The sequence below is a fragment of the Coccinella septempunctata genome, chromosome 7, assembly GCF_907165205.1.
Source record: "Coccinella septempunctata chromosome 7, icCocSept1.1, whole genome shotgun sequence".
NCBI lineage: Eukaryota > Metazoa > Arthropoda > Insecta > Coleoptera > Coccinellidae > Coccinella > Coccinella septempunctata.
The window spans coordinates 19,959,260-19,986,058 of record NC_058195.1 but is presented as its reverse complement, the minus strand read 5'-3'; the positions used below and the strand labels follow the sequence as shown (position 1 = coordinate 19,986,058).

Below are 26,799 nucleotides of genomic sequence, written 5' to 3'. Positions count from 1 at the left end.
GGGCATTAAAATTATATCTATTGTCTATTTGAACACCCAAATATTTTATAGTCGGCGAAGGTCTTATGTTAACTCCATTGATATTAATAGATGGTGAATTTGGATTGATTATGTGATCAAAGATGATAAACTGAGACTTAGTTGGATTTGGTTTCAACCGCCATTTGTGGAACCATAGTGTGACGGTATTTACTTGTTCTTGCAGGCTTTGTATGCAACTTTGCAATGATTTTTCATGTACTATTAGTGTTGTGTCGTCAGCAAATTGTAGTACATATTGTTTCCTAGATGGGTTGATGGACATATCATAACAGTAAAATTTATATATTGATGTTGATAGTGGAGATCCTTGAGCCGTGCCCTGCTCTGGACTGAAGTGATTAGAAACAGCATTATTTACTTTAACTGTTAGTTTTCTCTTTTCTAGAAATTGCTGACATAGCTCAATTAGGTAGTATGGGCAATTAGTTTCATTCAGCTTATATAAAAGTCCTCTGTGCCACATACTGTCAAAAGTTCTTTTGATATCCAAGCATAACGCAGCAGACTTATCTTTTCCCAACGTTGCATTCTGAACATTAGATATAAGAATTGACAGTGGGTGGTTTGTTGAGTTTTTTTCCGTGAATCCGAACTGAAAATTTGGTATGTATTTGTTTATATGTAGATCAAGCAATTTCTTTATTAATTTTTCATAAAATTTCCCTAGAACTGGAAGCAGGGTGATAGGTCGGTAACGGAAAAAAGTAGGACAAATCACCCAAGTGACGTTCATTTCAATTTAAATAGAAGACATCATCAGTCTGGACCGGAAAATGTTCCTGATAACTTGGGGGCATATTCTTACCGGGTCAATATACCTCCCCCAAAATACAGCCAGCGGGAATATGATAATAATAATATGTTTACTGAAGATCCTGCTAATGTTATTTCTAGTATTGTTGATAAATCTGTTAAAAATGCTTTTCGGAAACATTGTATACAAGGTGACCGAAACAACTTTACTGATAGTTATAATTTAAATTCGAATGAAAATCAATCTTATGATATACAGGCTGGTCTTAATGATATACCGGCAAATTTTTCAATCTTAAACTTGAATGCTTCACTTTTCTCTTTGAGTGATTTCTGCAAGCTTCTCCCTGACTTTGACGGTGAAAGTGGTCTCCAGGCACCTGAATTCTTAAAATTCTTAGAAAGTGGCGTTGCAGCCAAATTCCTTCTTGTAATTTGAAGATAATATTCAGAAACTGTTTTAAGAGTTCAGCCAAACTTTGGTGGGAGGCCTATTCTGATTATTTTGGAGATTATGCGCAATTTAAAACTGAATTTCTGTGTCATTTTTGGAGTAAGAAAAAACAAATTAAGATCAAAGATCAACAAGAAAGAACTGAATACAGAGAAGGTTTGTTGGTAGATCATTTTAATTACTGGGTTGCTGCTACTAAACACTTGGAACCACCGTATACGGTGAAAGAACTAATAGATGCAATCGCCCCTCATTTTCCACCAAACATCTCCTGTTCTTTACTCGGATGTTCAAGTCTATCAGATGCAGTCTCTCGTCTTCGACAAGCAGATGAGTATCTGAAGAATAAGCCAAATCACCAAATCATTCAAAGAAAATTTCACCCTAATCAAAGGGATGATAACAATAAACCAAATACACACATGAACAAGTTTAAATTTAATGAGAGAAACCCAAATATTAAGAACATAAATGCTCTAGGTCTAGGTAGTCCAACTAATGAAACTTTTCAACCTAATGATAATCAGGGAAACGGGGTCGACCCCCACTTCTAGATGTGGGGGAACAATTTAATTTTTTTCACAACAACAATCCGCTGAGAGACCTATTAACTGGGGAATGTGATTTTGATCACTCGTTTTCGGAGGATCACTGTCCTTTAATATTAATTAACCTTTACAATTTTAAGTTTTTTGCACTGATCGATAGTGGCAGTAAGGTGACTGCTATTTCCGATGAAGTGTGGAATCAAATTCAGGGACTTGTTGACGTGATTCCATATTTTCCTTTAACGGGCATTCGTGTGGTTGGCGCATTTCATACCAAAGTTCAAAAGGTCACAGCTCAAGCACTGTTGACATTTAGAATAGATAAAATGGATTTTTCCTTTGAAGCCTTAGTCATACCGAACTTGATTCATCCGATGATATTGGGATGCGACTTTTTGAGGCATTTTGAAGTGGATATCTTGCTCCCTCGAAAGTGCATTATAATAAATCATAACAGCAAACAAGTATGTGTTCCTGAAGCGGAAATGGTTCACAGTGTTGCTCCTTCCCTATCTTTAGCAATAAGAACTATTCGTTTCGCATCTTCCCCAGCTTTAGCAAGTATAAGTTATATTCAAGATGATGACACTGTTTCGAAATGGAGTAAATTGTCTGATGAATCTGGATGAGAACCAAAAGAAAAATTTTCTCAACATTTTAGATGAGTTTAAGGGTATATTTTCGGACAAACCTGGTCGCACTTACGAATATTATCACGAAATTAGGTTGGCGGATGAGTCAGAATTTTTTATGAAACCGTACCCAATTCCTGTTGCACATCGACCAGCTGTAGAACGTACCATCGACCAAATGGTTGAATGGGGCGTCATCGAACGGGCATCACCCAAATACATTTCGCCGATAATGACCACTGTGAAGAAGGATGGTTCAGTTCGAGTCTGTTTAGATGCAAGACATCTGAATAAAGTGATGGAATCCCAGTTTGAGTTACCCAGGCCAATAAATGAAATAATAAAAATGATGTCTGGAAAAAAGTTCCTGTCAAGTTTACATCTGACCCATGGATATTGGCAGTGTCCATTGACACCAGAATCGAAAAAATATGCAGGCTTCATGGTGGGTACAAAAACACATCAATTCTGTGTGCTGCCATTTGGAGTTAAGAATGCTACGAGCTCCTTCACTCGATGTGTTGATACAGTTCTGGGACCAGATTTTCATGATTTCGTCGTTGCCTACGTTGATGACATACTAATTATATCTGAATCATTTGAAGAACACATGATGCATCTCAGGATGGTTTTCCAGCGTCTCCAAGATGCTGGCTTAACTCTAAAATTGGAGAAATGCATTTTCATCAGGGATGAAATTCCCTATTTGGGTTATATACTAACCTCGTCTGGAGTAACACCTGATCCAAGCAGAGTTCAGGCAATCGCGGATTATCGTTCACCCTGCAATGCCAGGGAGCTACAGAGGTTTCTTGGGCTGTGCCAATATGACCGAATATTCACTGCAAGATTTTCTGAGTTGTCTGCACCACTTACGAAACTTCTCCGGAAAAAATCTGCATGGAAGTGGACGGAGGCCGAGGAAACATCATTCAACTGTCTGAAGGAAGAATTGAAAAATGCTACGATGCTTTATCATCCTAATCCTAACCTGCAAATGCATGTTGAGACGGATGCAAGTGACGTTGAAATTGCTGGAATACTGTTCCAGATTGTGAACGGGGAAAGGAGGCTTGTGTCTTGTGTATCACGGATATTGCTTGATAGAGAGAGGCGATACTGTGCCTATGGAAAGGAAGTACTTGCTGCGCTCTGGGTGCTCCAAAAGTGGAGGGTTTATCTGCTAGGGAATCATTTTATTTTATACACTGATTGCAGGGCATTAACATACCTGAAAACTTGCAGACTATTGTCACCACGTATCACAAGATGGGCACTAGCACTGCAAGAGTTTTCTTTCGACCTCAAGCACATTTCTGGGAGCAAGAACGTTCTGGCAGACTCTTTCTCACGTTTTTCTGGTGTGGGTGTGCCCACATCTTCTGACAAACATTTTGTGGTTGGTGCCCTGAATCTATCTAGGGAATGTCTTGATTTACTTAAAGACATAATCAAATATCGGGAGGGTGACCCTAAGCTCAGCTCAGTTAGAAAATCTTTGAGTAGTAACCTAAAACTCCAATTTCAATATTGCCTTCAAAATGGTGTGTTGTATAAAAATGACAGTAACAGTGATCGTATGCTGTTATGTTTGCCCTCTGAACTAGTCGATCGGTGTATTATGGCTTACCATAATGCGTTAGGGCATTTTGGTGTTTATAAAACGTGGTTACATATGAAGTCTGAGATGTGGGTTACCAATTTACATCGTAATATAAAGCGGGTAGTCAAAGTTGTCATATCTGTCAATATGCCAAGACATCTACTCTTTCTTCACCCCCTCAAACTTGTATTTTACCGCTGGACAGGTCAGACATTGTTGCTGTGGACATATATGGGCCACTCATTCGATCTAGAGGAGGTGCCCAATATTTATTTGTCATACTAAATTTGTTTACCAAGCATGAGGCACTTTTTCCTTTGAAAAAGGCTACCACTCGTTCGCTGTTGACGCGGTTATTGAAGGATTACTTACCTAAATACGGTCCTATTTGCAGGATTCTGAGTGACAGCAGTTCCCCTCTAGTCTCTGGAAAAAGGCCCTAGAGGATCACAATATAAAGGCTGTTTACTCGTCTGTTAGACACCCCCAAGCAAACCCTTCGGAGAGAGTGATGCGTGAGCTGGGACGATTGTTTAGGACGTTTTGTTCTGATAAACATTCGAAATGGGCTTTTGAGGTGGCTAATGTGCAGGATTTTCTGAATGAGATAGTCCATGAATCGACTGGATACTCTCCGAATGAACTACAGTGTGGCACGGAACGGGTGAGATTGATGCCTAAATCGTTGCATGTCTCCGGTTGTTATTCTAAAACTGAACCTCCTCTCGAAGTGAAACTCCGGCTTGCGGAGGCCACACTATCGAAAAGAGCTGAAAGGAGAGTGTTCGGGCATCATTTTTTGTTTATGTATGGGTTGCTTTCTAATTTTTTCTCATACAATATATTTTTGTTATTGTTACAATTGAACTATTGTAACGCCTCATTTATTTTCTGTTTTCCTTCCAAATTAAAGTGTTTGTTGCGTGTAGTGTACGTACTTCGCGGTTCATTCAATTTTTCGCGCATGTGTGTTGGCCAATTTTCGTATGATACCTGGTGCGAAGAAAGAAGACATATGCTTGGAATGTTGTTGAACCGAAGAGTGAAAATTTCGATCGAGCGAATCTTAATTATTCTCATCAATTCTCATTGTTGTGTCTTCACAAACAAGAAAATCAGTGAATCTGATCTGCCAAGCCAAACTACCCAGCGAGATCTACAAATTCAGCTGTTAAAAGGTAGGTGGAATTGGCCAATATTCGATTTGTCAAATTCGTTTTTCTTTCATACTAGTCCACTAAAATATCGTTGCGCCTCAGTCGGCGACATTGGTCCTTACGGAGCCGAATTTTCTTTCCAACAAACATTTTAATTTTGAAATTCATTCATTTCAATTCATAAATATTCGTTTCACCTAATTCATTTTTTTCTCGTGTTGTTTCCGATAAGAAGCGGAGAGAGCATCAGACCTCTATCCCACATTTCGATTGCTTATCGTAAACATCACAATCTGTTTCCTTCATCACTGATTATTTTCATTCACGTCATCGATTCGCACATTCATATTCATTTTCGTTCTGAAAATAAAATTGTCATTCAATTTAATTCTTAATTTCGTAAATAGTTTCGGGTTTAACTGGGGGTAATTGAACACACCTATAATAGAGATTCATCTGTTGTATTTGTTCCTTCGAATCTTTGCAGAATATCGAAGTTCATTCATTCCTGATTCCTACGAATAAAATGAGTAGTAATAAGTTGAAGCAGGCAAAAGCGATTCGTCAGCTGCAGGTAGATGAGATTGAGGAAATTCTCGCACTCGCTCATGTGGCTGTGACTGATGAGAGTTTGCATGTTCGATTTAAATTACGATGTTCAAATTTAGATGACATTCTCGAAGAATTCAAAACAATGCATAATTCAATAATCTCGATAATGTCAACTACCGAAAATCCGGATATGGCTGCTGAAAAAACAATAAGAACAAGTTTCATGGAGAATTTCTTCACTGTTAAGACTGTTTATACGAACATATTTTCCGATGAAACTGCTTCGAATAATGATACAACATCGACAACGCCAAATGTCAAACTTCCGAAAATTTCCTTACCAACATTTGATGGAAATTATACAAACTGGCCTACGTTTCTCGATATTTTCAATAGTCTTATTCACAAGAATGCCACATTGTCAGATATTGATAAATTCCAATATTTACTCGGTTCATTATCTCCTGCAACGCGAAATCTTCTAAAGGGATTTCAATTAACGAGTGAAAATTATCATTCAGCTTTCGAAACATTAACTGAAAGGTATCAAAATAAGAGGCTTCTAGCAAATTCATTTTGGCAGGAAATATGCAATGCACCTAAACTTAATAATGAGTCAGTAGATGGTCTTAGAAATTTATTAGCTATTTTTTCTGAAAATTTAGCATGTTTGAAGAATATGGAATTACCCATTGAACAATGGGACTTCGTTTTATTTCATTCACTTTTGCAGAAATTAGATACAGCTACAATTAAGAGGTTCGAACTGCAGGAATGTTCCACAGAAATTCCTTCTTATCGTGCTCTTACTAAATTTCTTAAAAATCAGTGCATCTCTCTAGAGTCATTAACGCTTGCAGTTTCACAACGCGCGCATTTAACATCGAAACAAAATGATAAGCCTCATAAGAAAAGCTCAGCATTTTTCACTCAATCGAATTCAATGAACAAATTGTCATGTAGCTATTGTAACGATAAACATACAATTTATAAATGCTCTTCTTTTATGGAAAAATCTCCTTCAACTAGGTTACAGATAGTTAAAGATAAAAACTGGTGTATTAACTGCCTTCATTCGGGACATAGAGTATCAGATTGTTCGTCAAAGTCAACTTGTCGCCATTGCCATAAGAATCATCACACATTGTTACATTTGAAACCAATTGATCCATCTTCTAACATTAATGATTCTGTCAATGATAGTTCATCTCCTTCCACTTCATATGGTCCTCAAGTTTTAACAAACACCTCTGTTTCACCGTCTACGGTTTTATTAGCTACTGCTAGAGTTGAAATCTTAGATGCTCGAGGACAATATCAAACCATTCGCATTCTCTTGGATCCAGGATCCCAGACGAATATAATTGCACAGAAATGCGTCAAACGGTTAGGTCTTAAATGTTTCAAAACTCCACTTTGTATTTTTGGCTTGGGTGAGACATCATCATCTGTTTCTGATTCCGTTACCTGTACGATTCGTCCTGTTGGATCTATAAATCCGTCTTATACCATCGAAGCTGTGGTATTACCAAAAATTTGCTCTAATATGCCCAACAGTTTTGTACCCTATCATAAATGGGACTCTATTTCGAATATTAATTTGGCTGACCCATCATTTCATTCTCCTGGTTCTATAGATATGCTTGTGGGAGCAGCTATTTTTCCTTTAATTCTGAAATCAGGTCGTTTACAAGGAAACCTATTTCAACCTTCGGCGTTAGAAACCATATTCGGTTGGATACTTATGGGAAATACTTCTAACCCATCAACAAAAATTAACTCTTTTCATCTCACAACTAATTCTTCGATTGATGCAACTCTCAAGCGATTTTGGGAAATCGAAGAAATTCCTAACTTCGAACAGTCTTCGGCAGAAGATGCTCTATGTGAGCAAATATTTGTCGAAAGTCACTCTCGAGATTCTACTGGTCGTTTTATGGTTATGTTACCTTTCAAAGAAGCGATTTCCAGTTCCTTCGGAGATACCTACTCCATGGCGTTACGTCGTCTATTTTCACTAGAGCGTAGATTCAAAAATTCTCCCGAGTTTCATTGCGAGTACAACAAGTTCATGCACGATTATCTTGATTGTGGTCATATGACGTTACTTCCTGAAGCTTGTCCTTCTGTTGATGAATATTATATGCCACATCATGCTGTTTTCAACCCAAATAGTCCTTCCACAAAACTCAGAGTGGTCTTTGACTCTTCTGCGAAGGTTTCGGGAAACGTTTCTCTCAATGAAATTCTTTTGACAGGTCCGAAGCTTCAGAAAGATGTGATGGTTCTTCTGTTGAAATTTCGGTTTCATAATGTTGTTTTAACCGCAGATATAAAACAAATGTATAGGCAGATTCTGGTTCACCCTTCTCATAGACGGTTTCAACGAATTTTGTTCAGATTTTCGGTTTCTGATCCGGTTCAAGTATACGAATTGAACACTGTTACGTATGGTGTTGGTTCATCTCCTTATCTTGCCCTTCGAGTACTCAAGCAGTTGGCTTCAAATGAAGAGATAGACTTTCCTTTAGCAGCAACGGTTCTTCAATCGGAATCGTATGTTGATGATATTTTATCGGGTAGTGATACTTTGGAGGGAGCTCGAGGTTTACAGGAACAGTTAATTTCTTTATTGAGGCGAGGCGGCTTTGAGTTGAGAAAATGGTCCAGTAATATTCCAGAGCTAATAAATCATTTACCACCAGATCATCGACATCAACAGTCGTTGAATTTCGATGATAATTCGGTTTTGAAAATTCTTGGATTAAGGTGGTTTCCATCTGGAGATCATTTCTCGTATTCTATCGATATTAACGAAAAACCAGTTACAAAGCGGACCATTCTGTCGGATTTGGCACATATTTTTGATCCTATCGGTTTTCTAACTCCATTCACTTTCTTTGTCAAACATCTAATTCAACATCTCTGGACACTCGGTCTACAGTGGGACGACGTTCCTCCTACGGATATATTGAATCGCTGGAGTCAGTGCAAATCAGAGTTGCACATTCTGTCCACTCTGCGAATACCGCGCAGAATATTCACGCAATCATTTTCTAAATGTGAAGTTCATGGATTTGGGGACAGCAGCGAAAAGGGGTATGCCGCTGTCATATATTTCCGATTTTTAAATGTTGATGGTACAATAAATGTTTCTTTCATTTGTGCAAAGTCAAAAGTCTCACCTATCAAACGCATGACTCTACCAAAGTTGGAGCTATGTGCAGCGCTCCTCCTTGCAAAATTGCTTTCTATTGTAATAAAATCTTATGAAGGTTCATTAAAGGTGGATGAAGTATTCGCTTGGTCAGACTCAACCGTAGTACTTCATTGGATTAGATCATCTCCTTACCGCTGGAAAAGTTTCGTGAGTAATCGTACTGCACAAATCCAAGAATTGGTTCCTCCAGATAGATGGGGTTATGTTAAATCCCAAGATAATCCAGCAGATTGTGCATCACGGGGTTTGTCTCCTTCCGGTTTGTTAGACCATTCCTTATGGTGGGCGGGACCTCCATGGCTTCAGTCTATGGATCCGATTGAGAAGACTTGTGGTCCACCAATCAAAGAAATTCCAACTGATGAAGAGCGTCAGGTTGTTCTGAGTACCTTCACTTCATCTGATATATTTGACGAGCTCATAGCTAAATATTCTTCCTTCTCTAAACTCAACCAAGTTGTAATATATTTACATCGTTTCATTTTCAATCTTAGAACTCCTTTATCTAAAAGAGTCGGTAGCATCCTATCCGTGGAAAGAAAACAATCTCTCAACTTTCTCATTAAATGCGTTCAGCAAAGAGTTTTTGGTGAGGAAATTCAAAATCTTCGATCAAATCGTCCTATCACAATGAAATATCTTCAGAAACTGAATCTCTTCATCGGAAATGATGATATTTTGCGTGTGGGTGGTCGATTATCGTTTTCTGGCCTTCAATATGACCATAAACATCCAGCGTTATTGCCAGGTAACAATAAATTCACTGATCTGCTCATCAAGCATTTCCATCAATTATATCTTCATCCAGGTTCACAAACATTACAATTCCTTCTCTCTCGGCAGGTTTGGATTTTATCTGCAAGAAAGCATATTCGAAGAGTCACTTCAAAATGCTTAACGTGCTTTCGTTCTAATCCAAAACCCTTACAACCGATGATGGGCAATCTTCCATCTTGTCGCGTTAATCAATTGAAGCCTTTTCAATGTGTGGGTGTCGATTTTGGCGGTCCATTTCGCATTACCATGTCCAGAGGTAGAGGTGCAAAGGTTCTCAAGGCATATCTCTGTCTTTTTGTGTGTTTCACGACCAAAGCACTGCATCTGGAACTCGTTTCAGATTTGTCTAGTGAAGCCTTTCTGGCTGCTCTGAAACGTTTTATTGCTCGCAGAGGTAGATGCAATAGGTTATTTAGTGACGGTGGTACTAATTTCAAAGGTGCTCAACGAGAACTTCTCAATAATATGAAGTACGCCGCAGAAGCTGAGAAGATGGATTGGGATTTTAATCCTCCTTCAGCTCCTCATTTCGGAGGGTTGTGGGAAATCGGAATCAAATCCGTTAAAACGCATCTCTACAAGTTAGTTGGTGATCAGGTGCTTACCTACGAAGAGTTGTATACTGTGTTCGTTCAAATAGAAGCGGTATTAAATTCACGGCCACTTTGTCCTTTGAGTACAGATCCAAATGACCTATCTGTGCTCACTCCAGGTCATTTTCTTACCCTCGCTCCTCTTTCCGACCTTCCTGAACCTGACCTATCCAATTTATCCATGAACAGATTATCCAGATGGCAACTGCTAACTCGGTTACATCAGGATTTTTGGAAACGGTGGCATGTTGAATACCTAAATACTTTGCAACAACGAACAAAATGGTTTACACCAGCCGATTCTCAGTTATCTATAGGACAACTTGTATTGATCAAGGATGAACAGCAACCTCCTCGACGTTGGCGTACAGCTCGCGTGGTTGATGTTCATCTGGGTAAGGACGGTATAGCACGAGTGGCTACTGTTCGCACTTCTAGCGGTATTCTGCAAAGACCGTTGGTCAAATTATGTCCTCTCCCAGGACAATCATAATCATGTATGTAAAATAATTCTATTTTAGGTGGGCGGAATGTTCGGGCATCATTTTTTGTTTATGTATGGGTTGCTTTCTAATTTTTTCTCATACAATATATTTTTGTTATTGTTACAATTGAACTATTGTAACGCCTCATTTATTTTCTGTTTTCCTTCCAAATTAAAGTGTTTGTTGCGTGTAGTGTACGTACTTCGCGGTTCATTCAATTTTTCGCGCATGTGTGTTGGCCAATTTTCATATGATACCTGGTGCGAAGAAAGAAGACATATGCTTGGAATGTTGTTGAACCGAAGAGTGAAAATTTCGATCGAGCGAATCTTAATTATTCTCATCAATTCTCATTGTTGTGTCTTCACAAACAAGAAAATCAGTGAATCTGATCTGCCAAGCCAAACTACCCAGCGAGATCTACAAATTCAGCTGTTAAAAGGTAGGTGGAATTGGCCAATATTCGATTTGTCAAATTCGTTTTTCTTTCATACTAGTCCACTAAAATATCGTTGCGCCTCAGTCGGCGACAGAGAGCTTTCAGAAGTCCTGGGGGCAGATTTGTATCATTCATGGAGGGAGATCTGGTCTTGCTGAAGGCGAATAACACCTCTTCCTCAATTAAAACTGAAATAAAGAAATTTTTGTTATTGTTTGAGGGACCATATGTGATAAGGGCTAAAATTCGTGATCACACTTACCTTCTCTGTAACCCCGAAAATGATTCCGAAAGAGGGATTTTTCATGTATCCCATCTTGAGCCTTATAATAGGTGAACTTTTGATTCGGTTTGTTAAGTGGATGCTGATAGTTGACTTTTCACATGTTGTAATTATTGAATTGTTTAGATTATTTGTCCTCATTTTCCTACCACTTCACTTTTACCTCTCAAGAGTTCAGGGGGCAAGTTGTGCTGAAGTCGATTTAGGCAACACACCTTACTCAGTAACCGTAGGTGTGTTTGCCTATAACACCGCCTGGTTTGAATATTGTTTACCGGTTTTTTACTGAGTTTTCTTTTAACGTGTGATTCGATTTTTTATCGGACACACGAGAATAATCTAGAAGGAAGAATTCGTTGCTCAGTGGAAGGCTGGTGAACCAAAAGATATTTTTTCTGTTTAAATAATCGTTTTACGAGTATTCCGGACAGTGGGATCGGTCACCTTCTTTTTATAATAGGTGAGTGTATTTGAGAAACTTAGATTTTATTTTCAAAATGTAATCCTCTTGTGTAACACCTTTTTTTTATAATAGAGCCATTGAATGTAAAGTGCTTCATTCCTCCCTTTACTTGGTCAACCCCCTCGTATCAGTACATCTTGGCTGACTTTGACAATGGACCATGGGATGTTGTCTGCTCCAGGTGTGGTGTTTTTAGATTTATGAAGAATTTCATAGTAATCTTCCTCATTAATTTCAATTATCTCATTATTTGTGTTTCTGGTCTTGTTGAAATGATTATCATGCCATGCATTCACCCTGTCAAAATGATTCTTATCAAAGTTGGCATCTTCATTCAGTTTGAAAGTACTTTGATAATGACTTGCAAATAATTCACATTTTTCCTTATCGGTCTGATATTCTTTCACATTATCTTCTAGTGTGGGAATTTGGCGTGACTGTTTGTATCTGGACAGTTTGTTAACTTCTTGGAAAAATATTTTACCTTTGGAATCGTTGATCTTATTACAAACAGTTATCCAGTTATGTTACTTATATTGTTGTATCATTTTGTGAATGTTTCTGTTGTATTCATTCAGATTTTTTTGAAAATAGGGTCTCCACTTTTTCGATATTCCCTGTACATTTTTCTTTTATATTTGATCATTCTAATGATATATGGAGGAAGTTCGTGAATGAATGGATGTCTCGAGATCATGGGTGTGTGTTTTTTTTTATACTTTCAGAAAAGCATTATTGAATTTTTCTATATATTCTTCATTTATAAGATCATTTTTGTTTACTTCGATGAAAGCTTCCATTTCCTTATTTACTTTTTCTGTATTGCATTTGTTGTAATTAGGTATAATCTTCTTCTGTTCTTCAGTTGGTTTCACAGTCAGAGGTCTACTTCCACAACCATTGCCAGATGATTTGAGCCCAAATCGGGGGTTAATTCAATTTAATAATAATAATAATAATAATAATAATAATAATAATAATAATAATAATAATAATTGCTACAAATATGCTAGCCATCCCGATACTTACCTACTCTTTCGGGGTGGTAAACTGGACGGTGAACGAACTCCTCGATCTTGATAGGTCAACAAGAAAAACGATGAACATGAATCGTAGCCTTCACCCAAATAGCTCGATTCAGAGGATATACCTTCCCCGAAGCCAGGGGGGTAGAGGATTGCAATGTTTGGAATATCAACACTATCAACAAACATTGGAAACAGCAGTAAGGGTCCTAAGAAGTGAAGATCCGCTTCTGAAGTTTGTAGCTCAGCATGAACTCGCGAACCACGGAGCCTTCCTATTCCGAGCTGGACAGAGAGCCTTGGAGAAGCTCGGTATAACCGGCGTGTCGATCGATCCTGAGCGTGCTGGAGCACCGATCACTCAAGCGGACCAAAGAAGGCTAGCAAGACTGATCCGGAAGTCTCAGTCGAATACATTACTCGAACATCATATGAGTAAGAGCCTGCACTCCATATTTTTCAGGAGTTTAAAAGACCAAGATCTGTCGGAAGAATTGTCTTTCGCCTTTCTAAAGTCGGCTAGCCTTAAGTCAGAGACGGAGGGATTTGTGATGGCTTGTCAGGATGGAGTAATAAATACCAGATGGTATAAAAAGAACATCATGAAAATGGACACCCCAACAACGTGCAGAGCGTGCCATAGTCAACAAGAAACGATTATGCACATTCTTTCCGCCTGCAGAGTCCATGCTCCATCGGGGTATATAGAGAGACACAACGCGGCACTCCGAGTTCTCTACTTCCATCTGAGGGCGGCATATGAGATAGACAAAGAACCGGTGCTACCATATGTGCCTCTGGAGATTGAAGTGGTGGTCCAGAACGAGAAAGCTCGAATATACTGGAACTATCCTGTCCCAACAACACGGCAGATCAATGCAATAAAGCCAGACATACTTCTTTTGGACAAAGAGCTGAGGGAATTGTTCGTCGTGGAATTCTCATCCCCTGCAGAAAACAACATGGTGATGAAGGAAGAGCAGAAAAGACAAAAATACAAAGATCTTGTTTTCGAGCTTGGAACTATGTACCCGGGTCATAAAGTCAAGATGGTTGTACTGATCATAGGATGTCTCGGAGGAATGAGAGCCAACTACGTGGAAGAATTGAAGATTATTCCGGCCTGCAGATCTTGGGCCGAGATACTAGCGCACAGAATGCAGAAGGCGGTGTTGCTTGGGTCACTGCATATCATCAGATCCCATGAACTCTAGATGCCACTTGCAGCTCATCTCTTTTGTTAAGGGACGCTGCAAGGGCTGGACGAAGAACTTCTCCGTGGAATGTGTGAGGGGTTTTTAGTGAGTAGCCAAACAAGATCTCGGAGTCTCACACTACCTAGAGTGCGGACCCTCTGGGTGCCCATAAAGGGTTTTCCCGTCACACGAAGGAAAAAAAAAAAAAAAAAAAAAAAAAATAATAATAATAATAATAAGCAAAATAGGATACAAGGCCGGTCCACCAGGCAGAAGGAACCACCTGATCTCCCATCTTATGTACGTGGACGACTTGAAACTCTACGCTCCCTCCAGGACCGCACTACAGCAACTATTGAATATCGTTTCCGAGTACACCTCTGCAATGGGAATGTCATTCGGTTTGGACAAGTGTGCTGTTTTTCACCTCCGCAGGGGAAGGGTTGATGATCCAGGAGAAGATATCCAACTGGAAGACGGAATGACTTTTCGACGTCTGGAAGACGGAGAAACTTATAAGTTTCTCGGGATGAAACAGAGGGGAGTACTGGAGACAACCCAGATAAAGGACGCCTTATCAGCCAGCTACAAGAAGAAGCTGAGAGACATCTGGAAATCACAGCTGTCAGGAAAGAACAAAGTATCAGCTACAAATATGCTAGCCATCCCGATACTTACCTACTCTTTCGGGGTGGTAAACTGGACGGTGAACGAACTCCTCGATCTTGATAGGTCAACAAGAAAAACGATGAACATGAATCGTAGCCTTCACCCAAATAGCTCGATTCAGAGGATATACCTTCCCCGAAGCCAGGGGGGTAGAGGATTGCAATGTTTGGAATATCAACACTATCAACAAACATTGGAAACAGCAGTAAGGGTCCTAAGAAGTGAAGATCCGCTTCTGAAGTTTGTAGCTCAGCATGAACTCGCGAACCACGGAGCCTTCCTATTCCGAGCTGCACAGAGAGCCTTGGAGAAGCTCGGTATAACCGGCGTGTCGATAGATCCTGAGCGAGAAGGAGCACCGATCACTCAAGCGGACCAAAGAAGGCTAGCAAGACTGATCCGGAAGCCTCAGTCGAATACATTACTCGAACATCATATGAGTAAGAGCCTGCACTCCATATTTTTCAGGAGTTTAAAAGACCAAGATCTGTCGGAAGAATTGTCTTTCGCCTTTCTTAAGTCGGCTAGCCTTAAGTCAGAGACGGAGGGATTTGTGATGGCGTGTCAGGATGGAGTAATAAATACCAGATGGTATAAAAAGAACATCATGAAAATGGACACCTCAACAACGTGCACAGCGTGCCATAGTCAACAAGAAACGATTATGCACATTCTTTCCGCCTGCAGAGTCCATGCTCCATCGGGGTATATAGAGAGACACAACGCGGCACTCCGAGTTCTCTACTTCCATCTGAGGGCGGCATATGAGATAGACAAAGAACCGGTGCTACCATATGTGCCTCTGGAGATTGAAGCGGTGGTCCAGAACGAGAAAGCTCGAATATACTGGAACTATCCTGTCTCAACAACACGGCAGATCAATGCAATAAAGCCAGACATACTTCTTTTGGACAAAGAGCTGAAGGAATTGTTCGTCGTGGAATTCTCATCCCCTGCAGAAAACAACATGGTGATGAAGGAAGAGCAGAAAAGGCAAAAATACAGAGATCTTGTTTTCGAGCTTGGAACTATGTACCCGGGTCATAAAGTCAGGATGGTTGTACTGATCATAGGATGTCTCGGAGGAATGAGAGCCAACTACGTGGAAGAATTGAAGATTATTCCGGCCTGCAGATCTTGGGCCGAGATATTAGCGCACAGAATGCAGAAGGCGGTGTTGCTTGGGTCACTGCATATCATCAGATCCCATGAACTCTAGATGCCACTTGCAGCTCATCTCTTTTGTTAAGGGACGCTGCAAGGGCCGGACGAAGAACTTCTCCGTCGAAAGTGTGAGGGGTTTTTAGTGAGTAGCCAAACAAGATCTCGGAGTCTCACACAACCTAGAGTGCGGACCCTCTGGGCGCCCATAAAGGGTTTTCCCCTCACACGAAGGAAAAAAAAAAAAAAAAAAAAAAAAAAAAAATAATAATAACTCAAGCGGACAAAGAAGGCTAGCAAGACTGATCCGGAAGTCTCAGTCGAATACATTACTCGAACATCATATGAGTAAGAGCCTGCACTCCATATTTTTCAGGAGTTTAAAAGACCAAGATCTGTCGGAAGAATTGTCTTTCGCCTTCCTTAAGTCGGCTAGCCTTAAGTCAGAGACGGAGGGATTTGTGATGGCGTGTCAGGATGGAGTAATAAATATCAGATGGTATAAAAAGAACATCATGAAAATGGACACCCCAACAACGTGCAGAGCGTGCCATAGTCAACAAGAAACGATTATGCACATTCTTTCCGCCTGCAGAGTCCATGCTCCATCGGGGTATATAGAGAGACACAACGGGGCACTCCGAGTTCTCTACTTCCATCTGAGGGCGGCATATGAGATAGACAAAGAACCGGTGCTACCATATGTGCCTCTGGAGATTGAAGCGGTGGTCCAGAACGAGAAAGCTCGAATATACTGGAACTATCCTGTCTCAACAACGCTGCAGATCAATGCAATAAAGCCAGACATACTTCTTTTGGACAAAGAGCTGAGGGAATTGTTCGTCGTGGAATTCTCATCCCCTGCAGAAAACAACATGGTGATGAAGGAAGAGCAGAAAAGGCAAAAATACAAAGATCTTGTTTTCGAGCTTGGAACTATGTACCCAGGTCATAAAGTCAGGATGGTTGTACTAATCATAGGATGTCTCGGAGGAATGAGAGCCAACTACGTGGAAGAATTGAAGATTATTCCGGCCTGCAGATCTTGGGCCGAGATACTAGCGCACAGAATGCAGAAGGCGGTGTTGCATGGGTCACTGCATATCATCAGATCCCATGAACTCTAGATGCCACTTGCAGCTCATCTCTTTTGTTAAGGGACGCTGCAAGGGCCGGACGAAGAACTTCTCCGTCGAAAGTGTGAGGGGTTTTTAGTGAGTAGCCAAACAAGATCTCGGAGTCTCACACAACCTAGAGTGCGGACCCTCTGGGCGCCCATAAAGGGTTTTCCCCTCACACGAAGGAAAAAAAAATAATAATGTCTGGCCTGTCTGGCAGCTATCTAGTAGATGGCCTGCCCGGCAGCCATCGTAACGACGTAGACGGTGCAGCCAGCTACGCCTGCTGTCCGCAGTCCCATTCCTCTTTCCTCTCTCTTTCACATCCTTAATAGGGATGCTCTTTCTGCTCTCATTTCTCTACCCCTCACCCAAACCGAGAAAGGGGAGCACAAACTCATGAAAATGGTGATAACGAGAAGCCTCGGAAACAAGTCGCTACCTGGGGATCGTCAGGGCATGTCTGGAGCCGGCGCTGGAAATGACAGCATGCGGGACGTCGGTGGCAGAATGTTGAGGAAGCGGGCTCCTGCTGCAAAAGAAGCTACAGCTCCAAAGCAACAACAGCAACCAACGAGTCCAATTCAATCGCCGACTCGAACCGCTGAAGGTGCTGCGCAGGATATTCAGCCAGTGCTCACCCAAGCGGGATTAGTTAGAAAGCGCATGAAGTGGACAACGTCCATGAATGAAACTATAGTGCGCATATATAACTCCATCACGGGACTAGGGCAGAACACGAACAACTATAGGAGAAGGCTCCAAGAGGAATTCTGCAACGCCTACCCAAATCTCAATGTCACAGAACAACGAGTGGCAGACCAGTACCGCGTAATTCTGAGAAATGAACTAATACCAACGGCCCGAATCGACGCAATTAAACGAGAACTTCAGCGTCCGCCTGCAATAGAGAATAACACCAACACCTCTGATGAAATTCACATGCCTGGGCAACAACAGGCAGAAGAAACTGATACTGAAAGTCCATCTTGCAACGCAAGTGAACCTGAACACCAGGACGATAGGGAAGAGCTCCACCGACAAGTTGACTCTGACATGAGGAGATACTTTGCCGAACTGGAAGGAACAGATACTCTTCATCGAGTAGCACCTCCACGGCTCAATACATCCAAGAAACTGTCACTTATAATCGACATCTTGAATAAGGACGTTTTACCTGAATACCTACAGAACGGAAGTTCATTGGAATATCTGCATCTAGTTTTTCACTGTGCAGCGCTAACGACAGCGAAAACCATGGGGGCAAAAATTCGCCGAACGAACAATGATGGTCCAAAATTACACAAATTACACGCGTCAGCATGGCAGAAACGTCTTCAACACAAAACAGAAAGGCTAAGAAGAGACATTGGACGACTGACGGAGTACTTGAACGGGAATCGAGGAAGAAAGGTTGTGAAAGCTGCCAAAGAGACCATGGATAGAAACAGGACACACAGAACGAGAGACGGAGAATGCTACAGCTCACCATTGCCTCGACACTCTGAAGCAAAAACTAAGTCTGTATGCAGAACGCCTGAGGAGATATAAAAGCAATTATAGCCGGAAAAGAGACAATAATTCGTTCGAAAAGTCGGAAGAATCTTTCTATCGGTCCCTCACATCGTCGGATGGAGAGAATGGAAAGTTACCACCAAAGGAAGCCATTGAACAATTCTGGACCGAACAATTACCAACGAAACCTCACTTCAAAGGAGATACCGGATGGATTGAAAATGAAAAATCTGAAGCTAGAAAATATGAGCCGATGCAGCATGACATGATCACAATTGAAGAAGTAAAATCAGCTATCAGAGGACTGCACAACTGGAAAGCACTTGGGCCTGATGGATTACAGAACTTCTGGATCAAGAAACTTTGGATCATGCATGACAAATTGACCTCCGCAATAAATGATGTCATTGAAAATCCTGAAAGAATGCCAGTATTCCTTACACATGGCACAACATACTTGTTACCTAAAGACCAAAGGAATACAGGAGACCCATCCAAGTACCGACCAATCACATGTCTTCCAACGATGTACAAATTAATCACATCGTGCATTTCAAACCGAATTCACAACCATTGCGAAAGGAATAACATCATCGCCATGCAACAGAAAGGATGCACCAGAGGCAGCCGAGGGTACAAAGAACAACTAATAATAGATTCATTCGCTTCTACCAAAAAACAAATGCAACTAATGCTGAAAATGGTGGAAGGATTCTCGGAAGACATCAAAATGAAGTTTGGACTTGAAAAATGTCGACTGCTTAACATAACGATAGGGAAAAAAGAAGATGGTACGTTCAAACTCAAGGAAGGTGCAGAAATTGAAGCATTAAAGGAATGAGACACATACAAGTATCTAGGCATAAAACAGGCAAGAAAAATCAATCAGACCCAGATGAAGAAAGAATTAACGGAGGAGTTCACCCGAAGATTGAGGAGGATAATGAGAACTGGTCTTAACAGCAAGAATCTGATAAAAGCGATTAACACCTACGCTTGCTCGGCGCTGAGCTATTCATTTGGTATTATCTCTTGGACGACCACCGATTTAGCAGCTTTACAGAGAAAAATAAGGACGATGCTGACTAAACACAATAAACATCACCCCAAAAGCTCAATAGAACGGACAGAGCTGCCACGACATCTTGGGGGTAGAGGAATTGTTGATTTGTCCAACCGTATGTCCCAGGAAATTGAGGGACTTCGAAAATATTTCTTGAGCAAGGCAGCTTCGTCAGAACTCCATCGAGTAGTTTGTGTTGCTGATAGTTCTACACCATTGAAGCTACAACAGGATCACTTGGAAACCGTCGAACCTGGAAAGGGCTCCAACAGAGCTTAATCCTTTTGATATCTGAGATATCTGGGATAAGTGAATTTTCCTCTGGAGAGGAGTGTGAAAGCCGCAAGGCTAAAGTCATAATAACGAGATTCGAGAGATTCGAAGATTGAGAAGGATAATGAGAACTGGTCTTAACAGCAAGAATCTCATAAAAGCGATTAACACCTACGCTTGCTCGGCGCTGAGCTATTCATTCGGTATCATCTCTTGGACGACCACCGATTTAGCAGCCTTACAGAGAAAAATAAGGACGATGCTGACTAAACACAATAAACATCACCCCAAAAGCTCAATATATAGACAGAGCTGCCACGACATCTTGGGGGTAGAGGAATTGTTGATTTGTCCAACCGTATGTCCCAGGAAATTGAAGGACTTCGAAAATATTTCCTGAGAAAGGCTGCTTCGTCAGAACTCCATCGAGTAGTTTGTGTTGCTGATACTTCTACACCGTTAAAGCTACAACAGGATCACTTGGAAACCGTCGAACACTCTGCAGAAAGTAAAATGCAAATACTGATTGGCAAACCTCTGCATGGAAGGCACCAGAACGAGGTCAACCATGATTACGTCGACATATCTGCGTCGAACTACTGGTTGACTTCCGGAAGGTTGTTTCCTGAGACAGAGGGCTTCATGCTTGCCATCCAGGATCAGGTGATTCCAACAAGAAATTATATGAAATATATCGCCAAGGATGCCTCAGTGGCGGACGATAGCTGTCGTTATGGCTGTGCGACACATGAAACTATCCAGCACATCACCGGGGGATGTCAGAAGTTCGCGGGCACGGAGTACAAAAATAGACATGATGCTGTTGCCAAGATTCTTCACCAAGAATTGGCACTAAAACACCAACTTCTAAGTTCGAAAAAGGTTCCTTATTACAATTACCATCCGGATGCTGTGTTGGAAAATGAACATCACAAGCTCCACTGGGATCGCACGGTTCTGACAGACCGCAAAATAACCCACAATAGACCAGACCTCATATTGCTCAATAAGGATGAGGACAGAGCACTTTTCATCGATGTGGCGATTCCAAATAATAACAATCTTCTAGATAGGCACACTGAAAAAATTTCAAAATACAGAGATCTCGAGGAACAGGGTCCGTGAAGTTAGCGAAAAGTTGAAAGCACTAATTCTGAAACAATGTTAAATATTCAGTGCTTAATTAGTGCCTATTAGTGCCGTATGAATCTTTGACAGCACCATTGTAGTTTTTGAGAAATTGATAATTCAAGTTCTTGGTGCTGACTTCACGCTCAGCACCAACATTTTCAAATTACCATGAAATTATTATACTAATATTTAGTGCTTAATTAGTGCCTATTAGTGCTTTTGGAACCAATGGAAAAAAATGAACGGTTTTCAAAATATCACAGATCATTTCCTTTGGTGCTGACTTCACGCCCAGCACCAACATATTGAAATTTCGTGAAAATTTTTGTTGCGATAATTAGTGCTTAATTAGTGCATATTAGTGCTTTTAAAACGGATGCGATATCATTTTTGGTTTTACAGTAATTGCCTGATGCTTTTCGAACTAGCGTGAAGTTAACGAAAAGTTGGAAGCACTAATTCTGAAATTATGTCAAATATTTAGTGCTTCATTAGTGCAAATTAGTGCCGTATAAATCTTTGACAGCACCCTTGTAGTTTTTGAGTTACACGAAAAAATCTGTTTTGATAACGCGTAGCCATCTATGGAGAGGTATGCGAGTCATTCTCTGCAATAGATTCGTCGTCAGTGCGTCATTTTGTTATCACCTAAAGCGGCTCACACATATACGACTTGGAGCGCCAATCTTGATATCGAAGAATAATTGTACTATTGATTTGAGGGGACACAAAACTATTTTCTGAATTATTCAAATAATGTTTATATGAAGTAAAGGTTCATTTTCTCAGATACCGCCTAAACTCTTTTTTCTTTTGTAATAATAATAATACTTTTTGGGTCATCGAGATGAAAAAAGGATATAGAGTGTATTATATGCTTAAAAAGAATATCAGAAGAACTGTATTATTTTTCAATATGGAAGTACGAAAATTCTAACAGAAAAATGTATAGTGCTATGAAAATAGACATTTTTTTTTTATATATAGGCATCGACTGCTATGGTCATTAGCCTAAGATTTACTTTACAAAATAAAGACAAAAATAAATGTATATGGACAATTTGTGACGAATGCAAGAATAAGTGAAGAGACAAACAAACAGTCAAAAGAGAAACAATCAAATAAACCAGCAAGAAAATTACAAGACGTCTATGATTTTCATAGTTTGTGGTATACACGAATGGTCTTCAGAAATTCAATAGTATTTCGAATACTTTCTTCTTCATGTAAATTAGGCTCATCTGTTATGTTGTGCTGTGAACGTTCACTCGTGTATTTAGGACACTCATATAAAATATGGAAGGTGCTAAGGTCTATGTTGCATAATTCACACTTTGGTCTTTCTTCCTTTTTGAAAATGTACAGGTGAGTAAGGGCTGTATGACCTATACGCAAGCGATGTATTCTTATCATATCAAGTCTAGGCAATGTAACAGATATATAAGGTGTCCGAACATCTTTCTTAAAAGGCTTTAGCTTTGCGTTGCAGCTGCTCCATGCTCTCTGCCATTCGGAAGAAATGCACTGCTTTACTAAGTTAATCAAGTCAGTGATCTTTATAGTCTTCACATCTTTCTCATTTAAGGCAGCAGCGGTTTTGGCTGCTCGATCAACTACCTCGTTACCTTTTATTCCGACATGGCTTGGTACCCAGATTAATTCTACTTCACAATTTTTCATTCGCAGTTCTGCAGACACGGATTGTATCTTCTGGGTGATAGGGTCGCTTGTGTAAATATCTCTCAGGGATGTTAAAACACTCAAAGAGTCTGTCACTATGACAGATTTTTCTTTTTTATACCATAAACAGAAAAGTAAAGCTTGCCAAATGGCATACTGCTCAGCAAAGTAAACAGAAGACTCTTGAGGGAGAGACCAAGAGTGTGAGTACTCTCCTATTGTTATGGCAGTTCCCACCCCATTTTTGGTTTTGGAGCCGTCTGTGTATATTACACAATTAGGGGAAATTTTGTCCAAAATATTGAGGAACTCTTTCTGGTAAACTTCGTGTGGCGTATTCTCCTTTTCCAGAGCAAGCAATTGAGTGTGTGTTCTCATTTCAGGAATTTTCCATGGTGGTATTTCGTTAAAACTGTAATAAAATATTTCAGGGATATTAAGGTTAATATTTTCTAGGTACTCTCCAAATCTTATGCCAGCGGGTCTGGTAATAGTCGGTCTTGTCTGAAACTTAGCTGTTTTTTCGAAGAGATAATTATTGTTGATATGTGTTTTGTAGCCTTTCAGGCGAATCATATAAGAGCAGAGAAACTGTTTCCTCCGTAGATGTAATGGCATAATCCCTGATTCACAGTATAGACTTTGAATGGGGCTTGTTTTGAACGCACCAATACACAATCTTATGCCCATATTATGAACGCTGTCCAGTTTAGAGAGAACAGTTTTTCTTGCGGAGGAATAAACTATACTTCCGTAGTCCAAGCGACTCATCACTAACACTCTGTATAATATCAGGAGTTTCTTAGGTTCAGCACCCCATTTGGTGTGTGAGAGTACTTTTATAATGTCGAGAGATCTGCGGCATCTCTTCTTCAATTGCTCAATGTGTGATTTCCAATTTAATTTCCTGTCAAATGTTAATTCCAGGAATTTTACTGTATCTTTAGATGGAATGGGATAACCATTCATGAAAAGAGCTGGATCAGGATGATCTCCGGTTTTTCTACAAAAATGAACACAAGTTTTCTTGTCCTCTGAGAACTTAAATCCTATTCTTCGTCCGTTGTCGACAATAATATCAATTGCTGCCTGGAGTTTTTCAGCTATGCCCTCCATTTTGTATCCGGAACACGCAATTGCTAGATCGTCCACATATAGAAGCTTCATAACGGAACTGTCCACATTCTCAGCTATATCATTTATGGCGACATCGAAAAGGGGGCAACTTAAGGGTGATCCCTGTACAACTCCATTCTCAAGACACTTCACAGCTGAAAACGTATGCCCAAGTTTAACTCTGAACTGCCTGTTGTTCAGAAAAGAAGAAATAAACAGGGGTAAGTATCCTCTGAGCCCGATCTTGTGTAGTTTCTCAAGGATAGAATATCTCCACGTCATGTCATAAGCACCCTTTATATCAAAAAATACCACAACACAGTATTTTCGTTGTCTGAAAGTCTCCTGGATAAAGTTCTCTAGCAAGACCAAATGGTCCACTGTTGATCTATGTTTCCTGAATCCAGCCTGATATGGAACGTATTAATCATTTTTTTCGAGATACCATTGTAGGCGGTTTGTAACCATTTTTTCCATCAATTTTCCTAAACAGCTGGTGAGACTAATGGGTCTATAATTTGATGTTTGGCAGGGATCTCTATCAGGTTTGAGTATGGGAATGGTGATTCCTTGTTTCCATTCGTCTGGATATTTACCTTCCTCCCATAACTGATTGTACATATGGAGTAATGCTTCCTTCATCTCGGTTGATAACTGTTTGAGCATGTCATTAGTGATATCATCTGGTCCCGGAGACGTTGAGTCAAGTTGGGACATCGCCTTCTCCAGCTCCGATATATTGAAAGGCAGATTGTATTGGTGCATTGATGGTAAGGAACGATCACTTGAAAAATTCAGAGGGATTTCTCTTATAGCTTTCGTTTCACGAAAATTCGAGTCATAGTTGGATGTACTACTGACTTTTTTGAAATGGTCGGCTAATAACTCGACTATCTCTTGATGTTTGTTAGTCATTTCGTTGAGAGAGGTACGTAAGCATACTGGTCTACTCTCGAAATTTTTCCCTGATAGAGAGTTTATTTTCTTCCAGACACGTTGAACGTCCGCATCAGATTTTATAGAGGATGTGAAATTATTCCAAGAATTTCTTTTACTTTCCAGGATAATCCGTCTTGATGCTGCACGTGCCTTTTTGAATTCAATGAGGTTAGTAGTCGAGGGATGTTTTTTATATTCGTTCAGGGCTCGTTTCTTAGATTGGATAGCACTTTTCACTTCAGTATTCCACCATGCCACTGAGTGTTTCAGAACGTGTTTTCCGGTTCTCGGTATACTTCTTGTTGCTGAGGCTAAAATGGCATTTGTAATCGAGGTCACATTTATAAACTCAGGTATCACCAGACTAGACTATCTCTGAAAAGGTTCCAATCAGCCCTCTTTGTCAGCCATTTTTCCGTGGTGTATGCGATATCTCTGAAATTATCAGTCTCGACGATTATGGGAAAGTGGTCACTATGATATAAGTCTGTGACAGCTCTCCATATCAACTTGCTAGATAATATGCTGCTAGCGATAGTTAGGTCAATTGCTGTCAATGTGTTTCCTTTTTCATTAAAATGGGTTGGAGATCCGTCATTGAGCAGTGTAATATCTGTATTTTCGAGCCAATTTTCCAAATCACGTCCCCTGGAGTCGTCCGTTAATGACCCCCACAAAGTGTTGTGAGCATTAAAATCACCCATGACTAAAAAAGGATGAGGTAATTGATTTACTAAGTTTTCGAGTTCGTGAATCTGCCAGTTGGAATTTGGTAGATATATATTGCAGATTATTATTTTGCTTGGTAAAAACGCTTCTATCGCCACGGCTTGCATTGCTGTATTCAGTGATAAACTGTTATACTTAAAGCCTTTTTTTATTAATATGGCAACTCCTCCACATCTTTTGTTGGCGTTTTCAAAATCTTTTCTAACCACCTCATACCCTTTGAGGTTGTAGGTCTGTTCAGGTGAAAAATGTGTTTCTTGTAGGCAAATACATACAGGTAATAAGGATCTTTATATCACAATGTCTCCTGTAACAGCCTCTCCAATTCCACTGAAGTAAATTGTTCCTCTTCATATTCAAAGTTTCATTCTCGAGCATCTTGAATGTAAGTGGGGTCTTTCACAGTTTAATGGAGCTTATGGATAATATAAAAGATGTACAAATAAATATGTATATATAAATATGTATAAATAAACATGTATGAATAAATTTAAAAAGTTGAAATATCAAAAATAGTATTTGAGAATCACAGTATAGTATTATCACAGATATCGTATCAGCTGTTAATATCTGAGGTTCTAATAATTCCATATTCATCCTCTGGTTTTTGCTTCTTGTTTCTCCCTGCTCTTCTTATTCTGGTACTTGCTCGGATTTTTTGGGAACTTTCACTAGACTCCGATTCATCGGCGTCATCTCCAGGTGGTGATCTCTCATCTCCTTTTCGTTTGGAGTAGTTTTTAGTGGTGTCTAATTTTAAACGGGGAGGAGGCATAGCGACTTTAGGTACATTGTCAAGTTCATACTGTTCGATTGACGTGATTACTGGATTGTCAGCGAGTGAAGCGCTTTGTGGAGTGCTCGAATGAACTGTTGGGGTTGAAATGTATTGTTTTATCATTGATTCTATTTTATTAGTGAGCTCTGGGATGATTCTCTTTAGCAATTCGTTTTCTTCTACGAATTTGGTTTTCAGTATATTCGAGTATGTCACTCCCTGAGTGGGGGTAGTTATTATAGCTTTTTTCTTTGCCTCACTATATGGGATTTTTTCGATGAAATTAATTTTTTGAGCCGTCTTTTCTAGAAGGTATTTGGGGCATTTCTTGTCATCAGCTAGATGTTCTCCTCCGCAATTGAGACATTTGTATGGCGAGTTACAAGCAGTTCCGGTATGCTTCGG

At 40.1% G+C, this 26,799-nt stretch overlaps 2 protein-coding genes across 7 annotated transcripts in view; one reads left to right on the top strand and one right to left on the bottom strand.

The window, feature by feature from the left end:
- Positions 1 to 1,235: 1,235 nt before the first annotated feature.
- Positions 1,236 to 26,799, bottom strand: part of LOC123316840 — a 70,430-nt gene continuing 44,866 nt past the window's right edge. Inside the window, exons 1-2 of one of the 6 annotated variants that reach the window (XM_044903092.1) lie at positions 2,560 to 3,940; positions 1,236 to 1,587 (exon numbers count right to left, since the gene is read on the bottom strand). In XM_044903092.1, the coding sequence (XP_044759027.1) occupies positions 1,500 to 1,587; positions 2,560 to 2,873 (402 nt within the window). In that variant the 5' untranslated portion in view covers positions 2,874 to 3,940 and the 3' untranslated portion in view covers positions 1,236 to 1,499. Of the gene's footprint in view, positions 1,588 to 1,671; positions 2,411 to 2,502; positions 3,941 to 26,799 lie in introns of those variants that run through there. The other 5 variants (XR_006538101.1, XR_006538102.1, XR_006538103.1 and 2 more) reach the window with 5 other exon arrangements.
- Positions 7,511 to 11,326, top strand: LOC123316838. The gene is made up of 2 exons (XM_044903089.1): positions 7,511 to 9,361; positions 9,525 to 11,326. Exons 1-2 carry the CDS (start codon positions 7,678 to 7,680, stop codon positions 9,593 to 9,595), a joined length of 1,755 nt encoding a protein of 584 aa, XP_044759024.1. The 5' UTR covers positions 7,511 to 7,677; the 3' UTR covers positions 9,596 to 11,326.

Excerpts from the sequence above, each read along its gene's own strand:
- LOC123316838 (XM_044903089.1), top strand. The coding sequence starts at position 7,678 with ATGGTTATGTTACCTTTCAAAGAAGCGATTTCCAGTTCCTTCGGAGAT. Across the intron at positions 9,362-9,524 it reads TCTGAGTACCTTCACTTCAT|TAAATGCGTTCAGCAAAGAG; the intron begins CTGATATATTTG and ends CAACTTTCTCAT.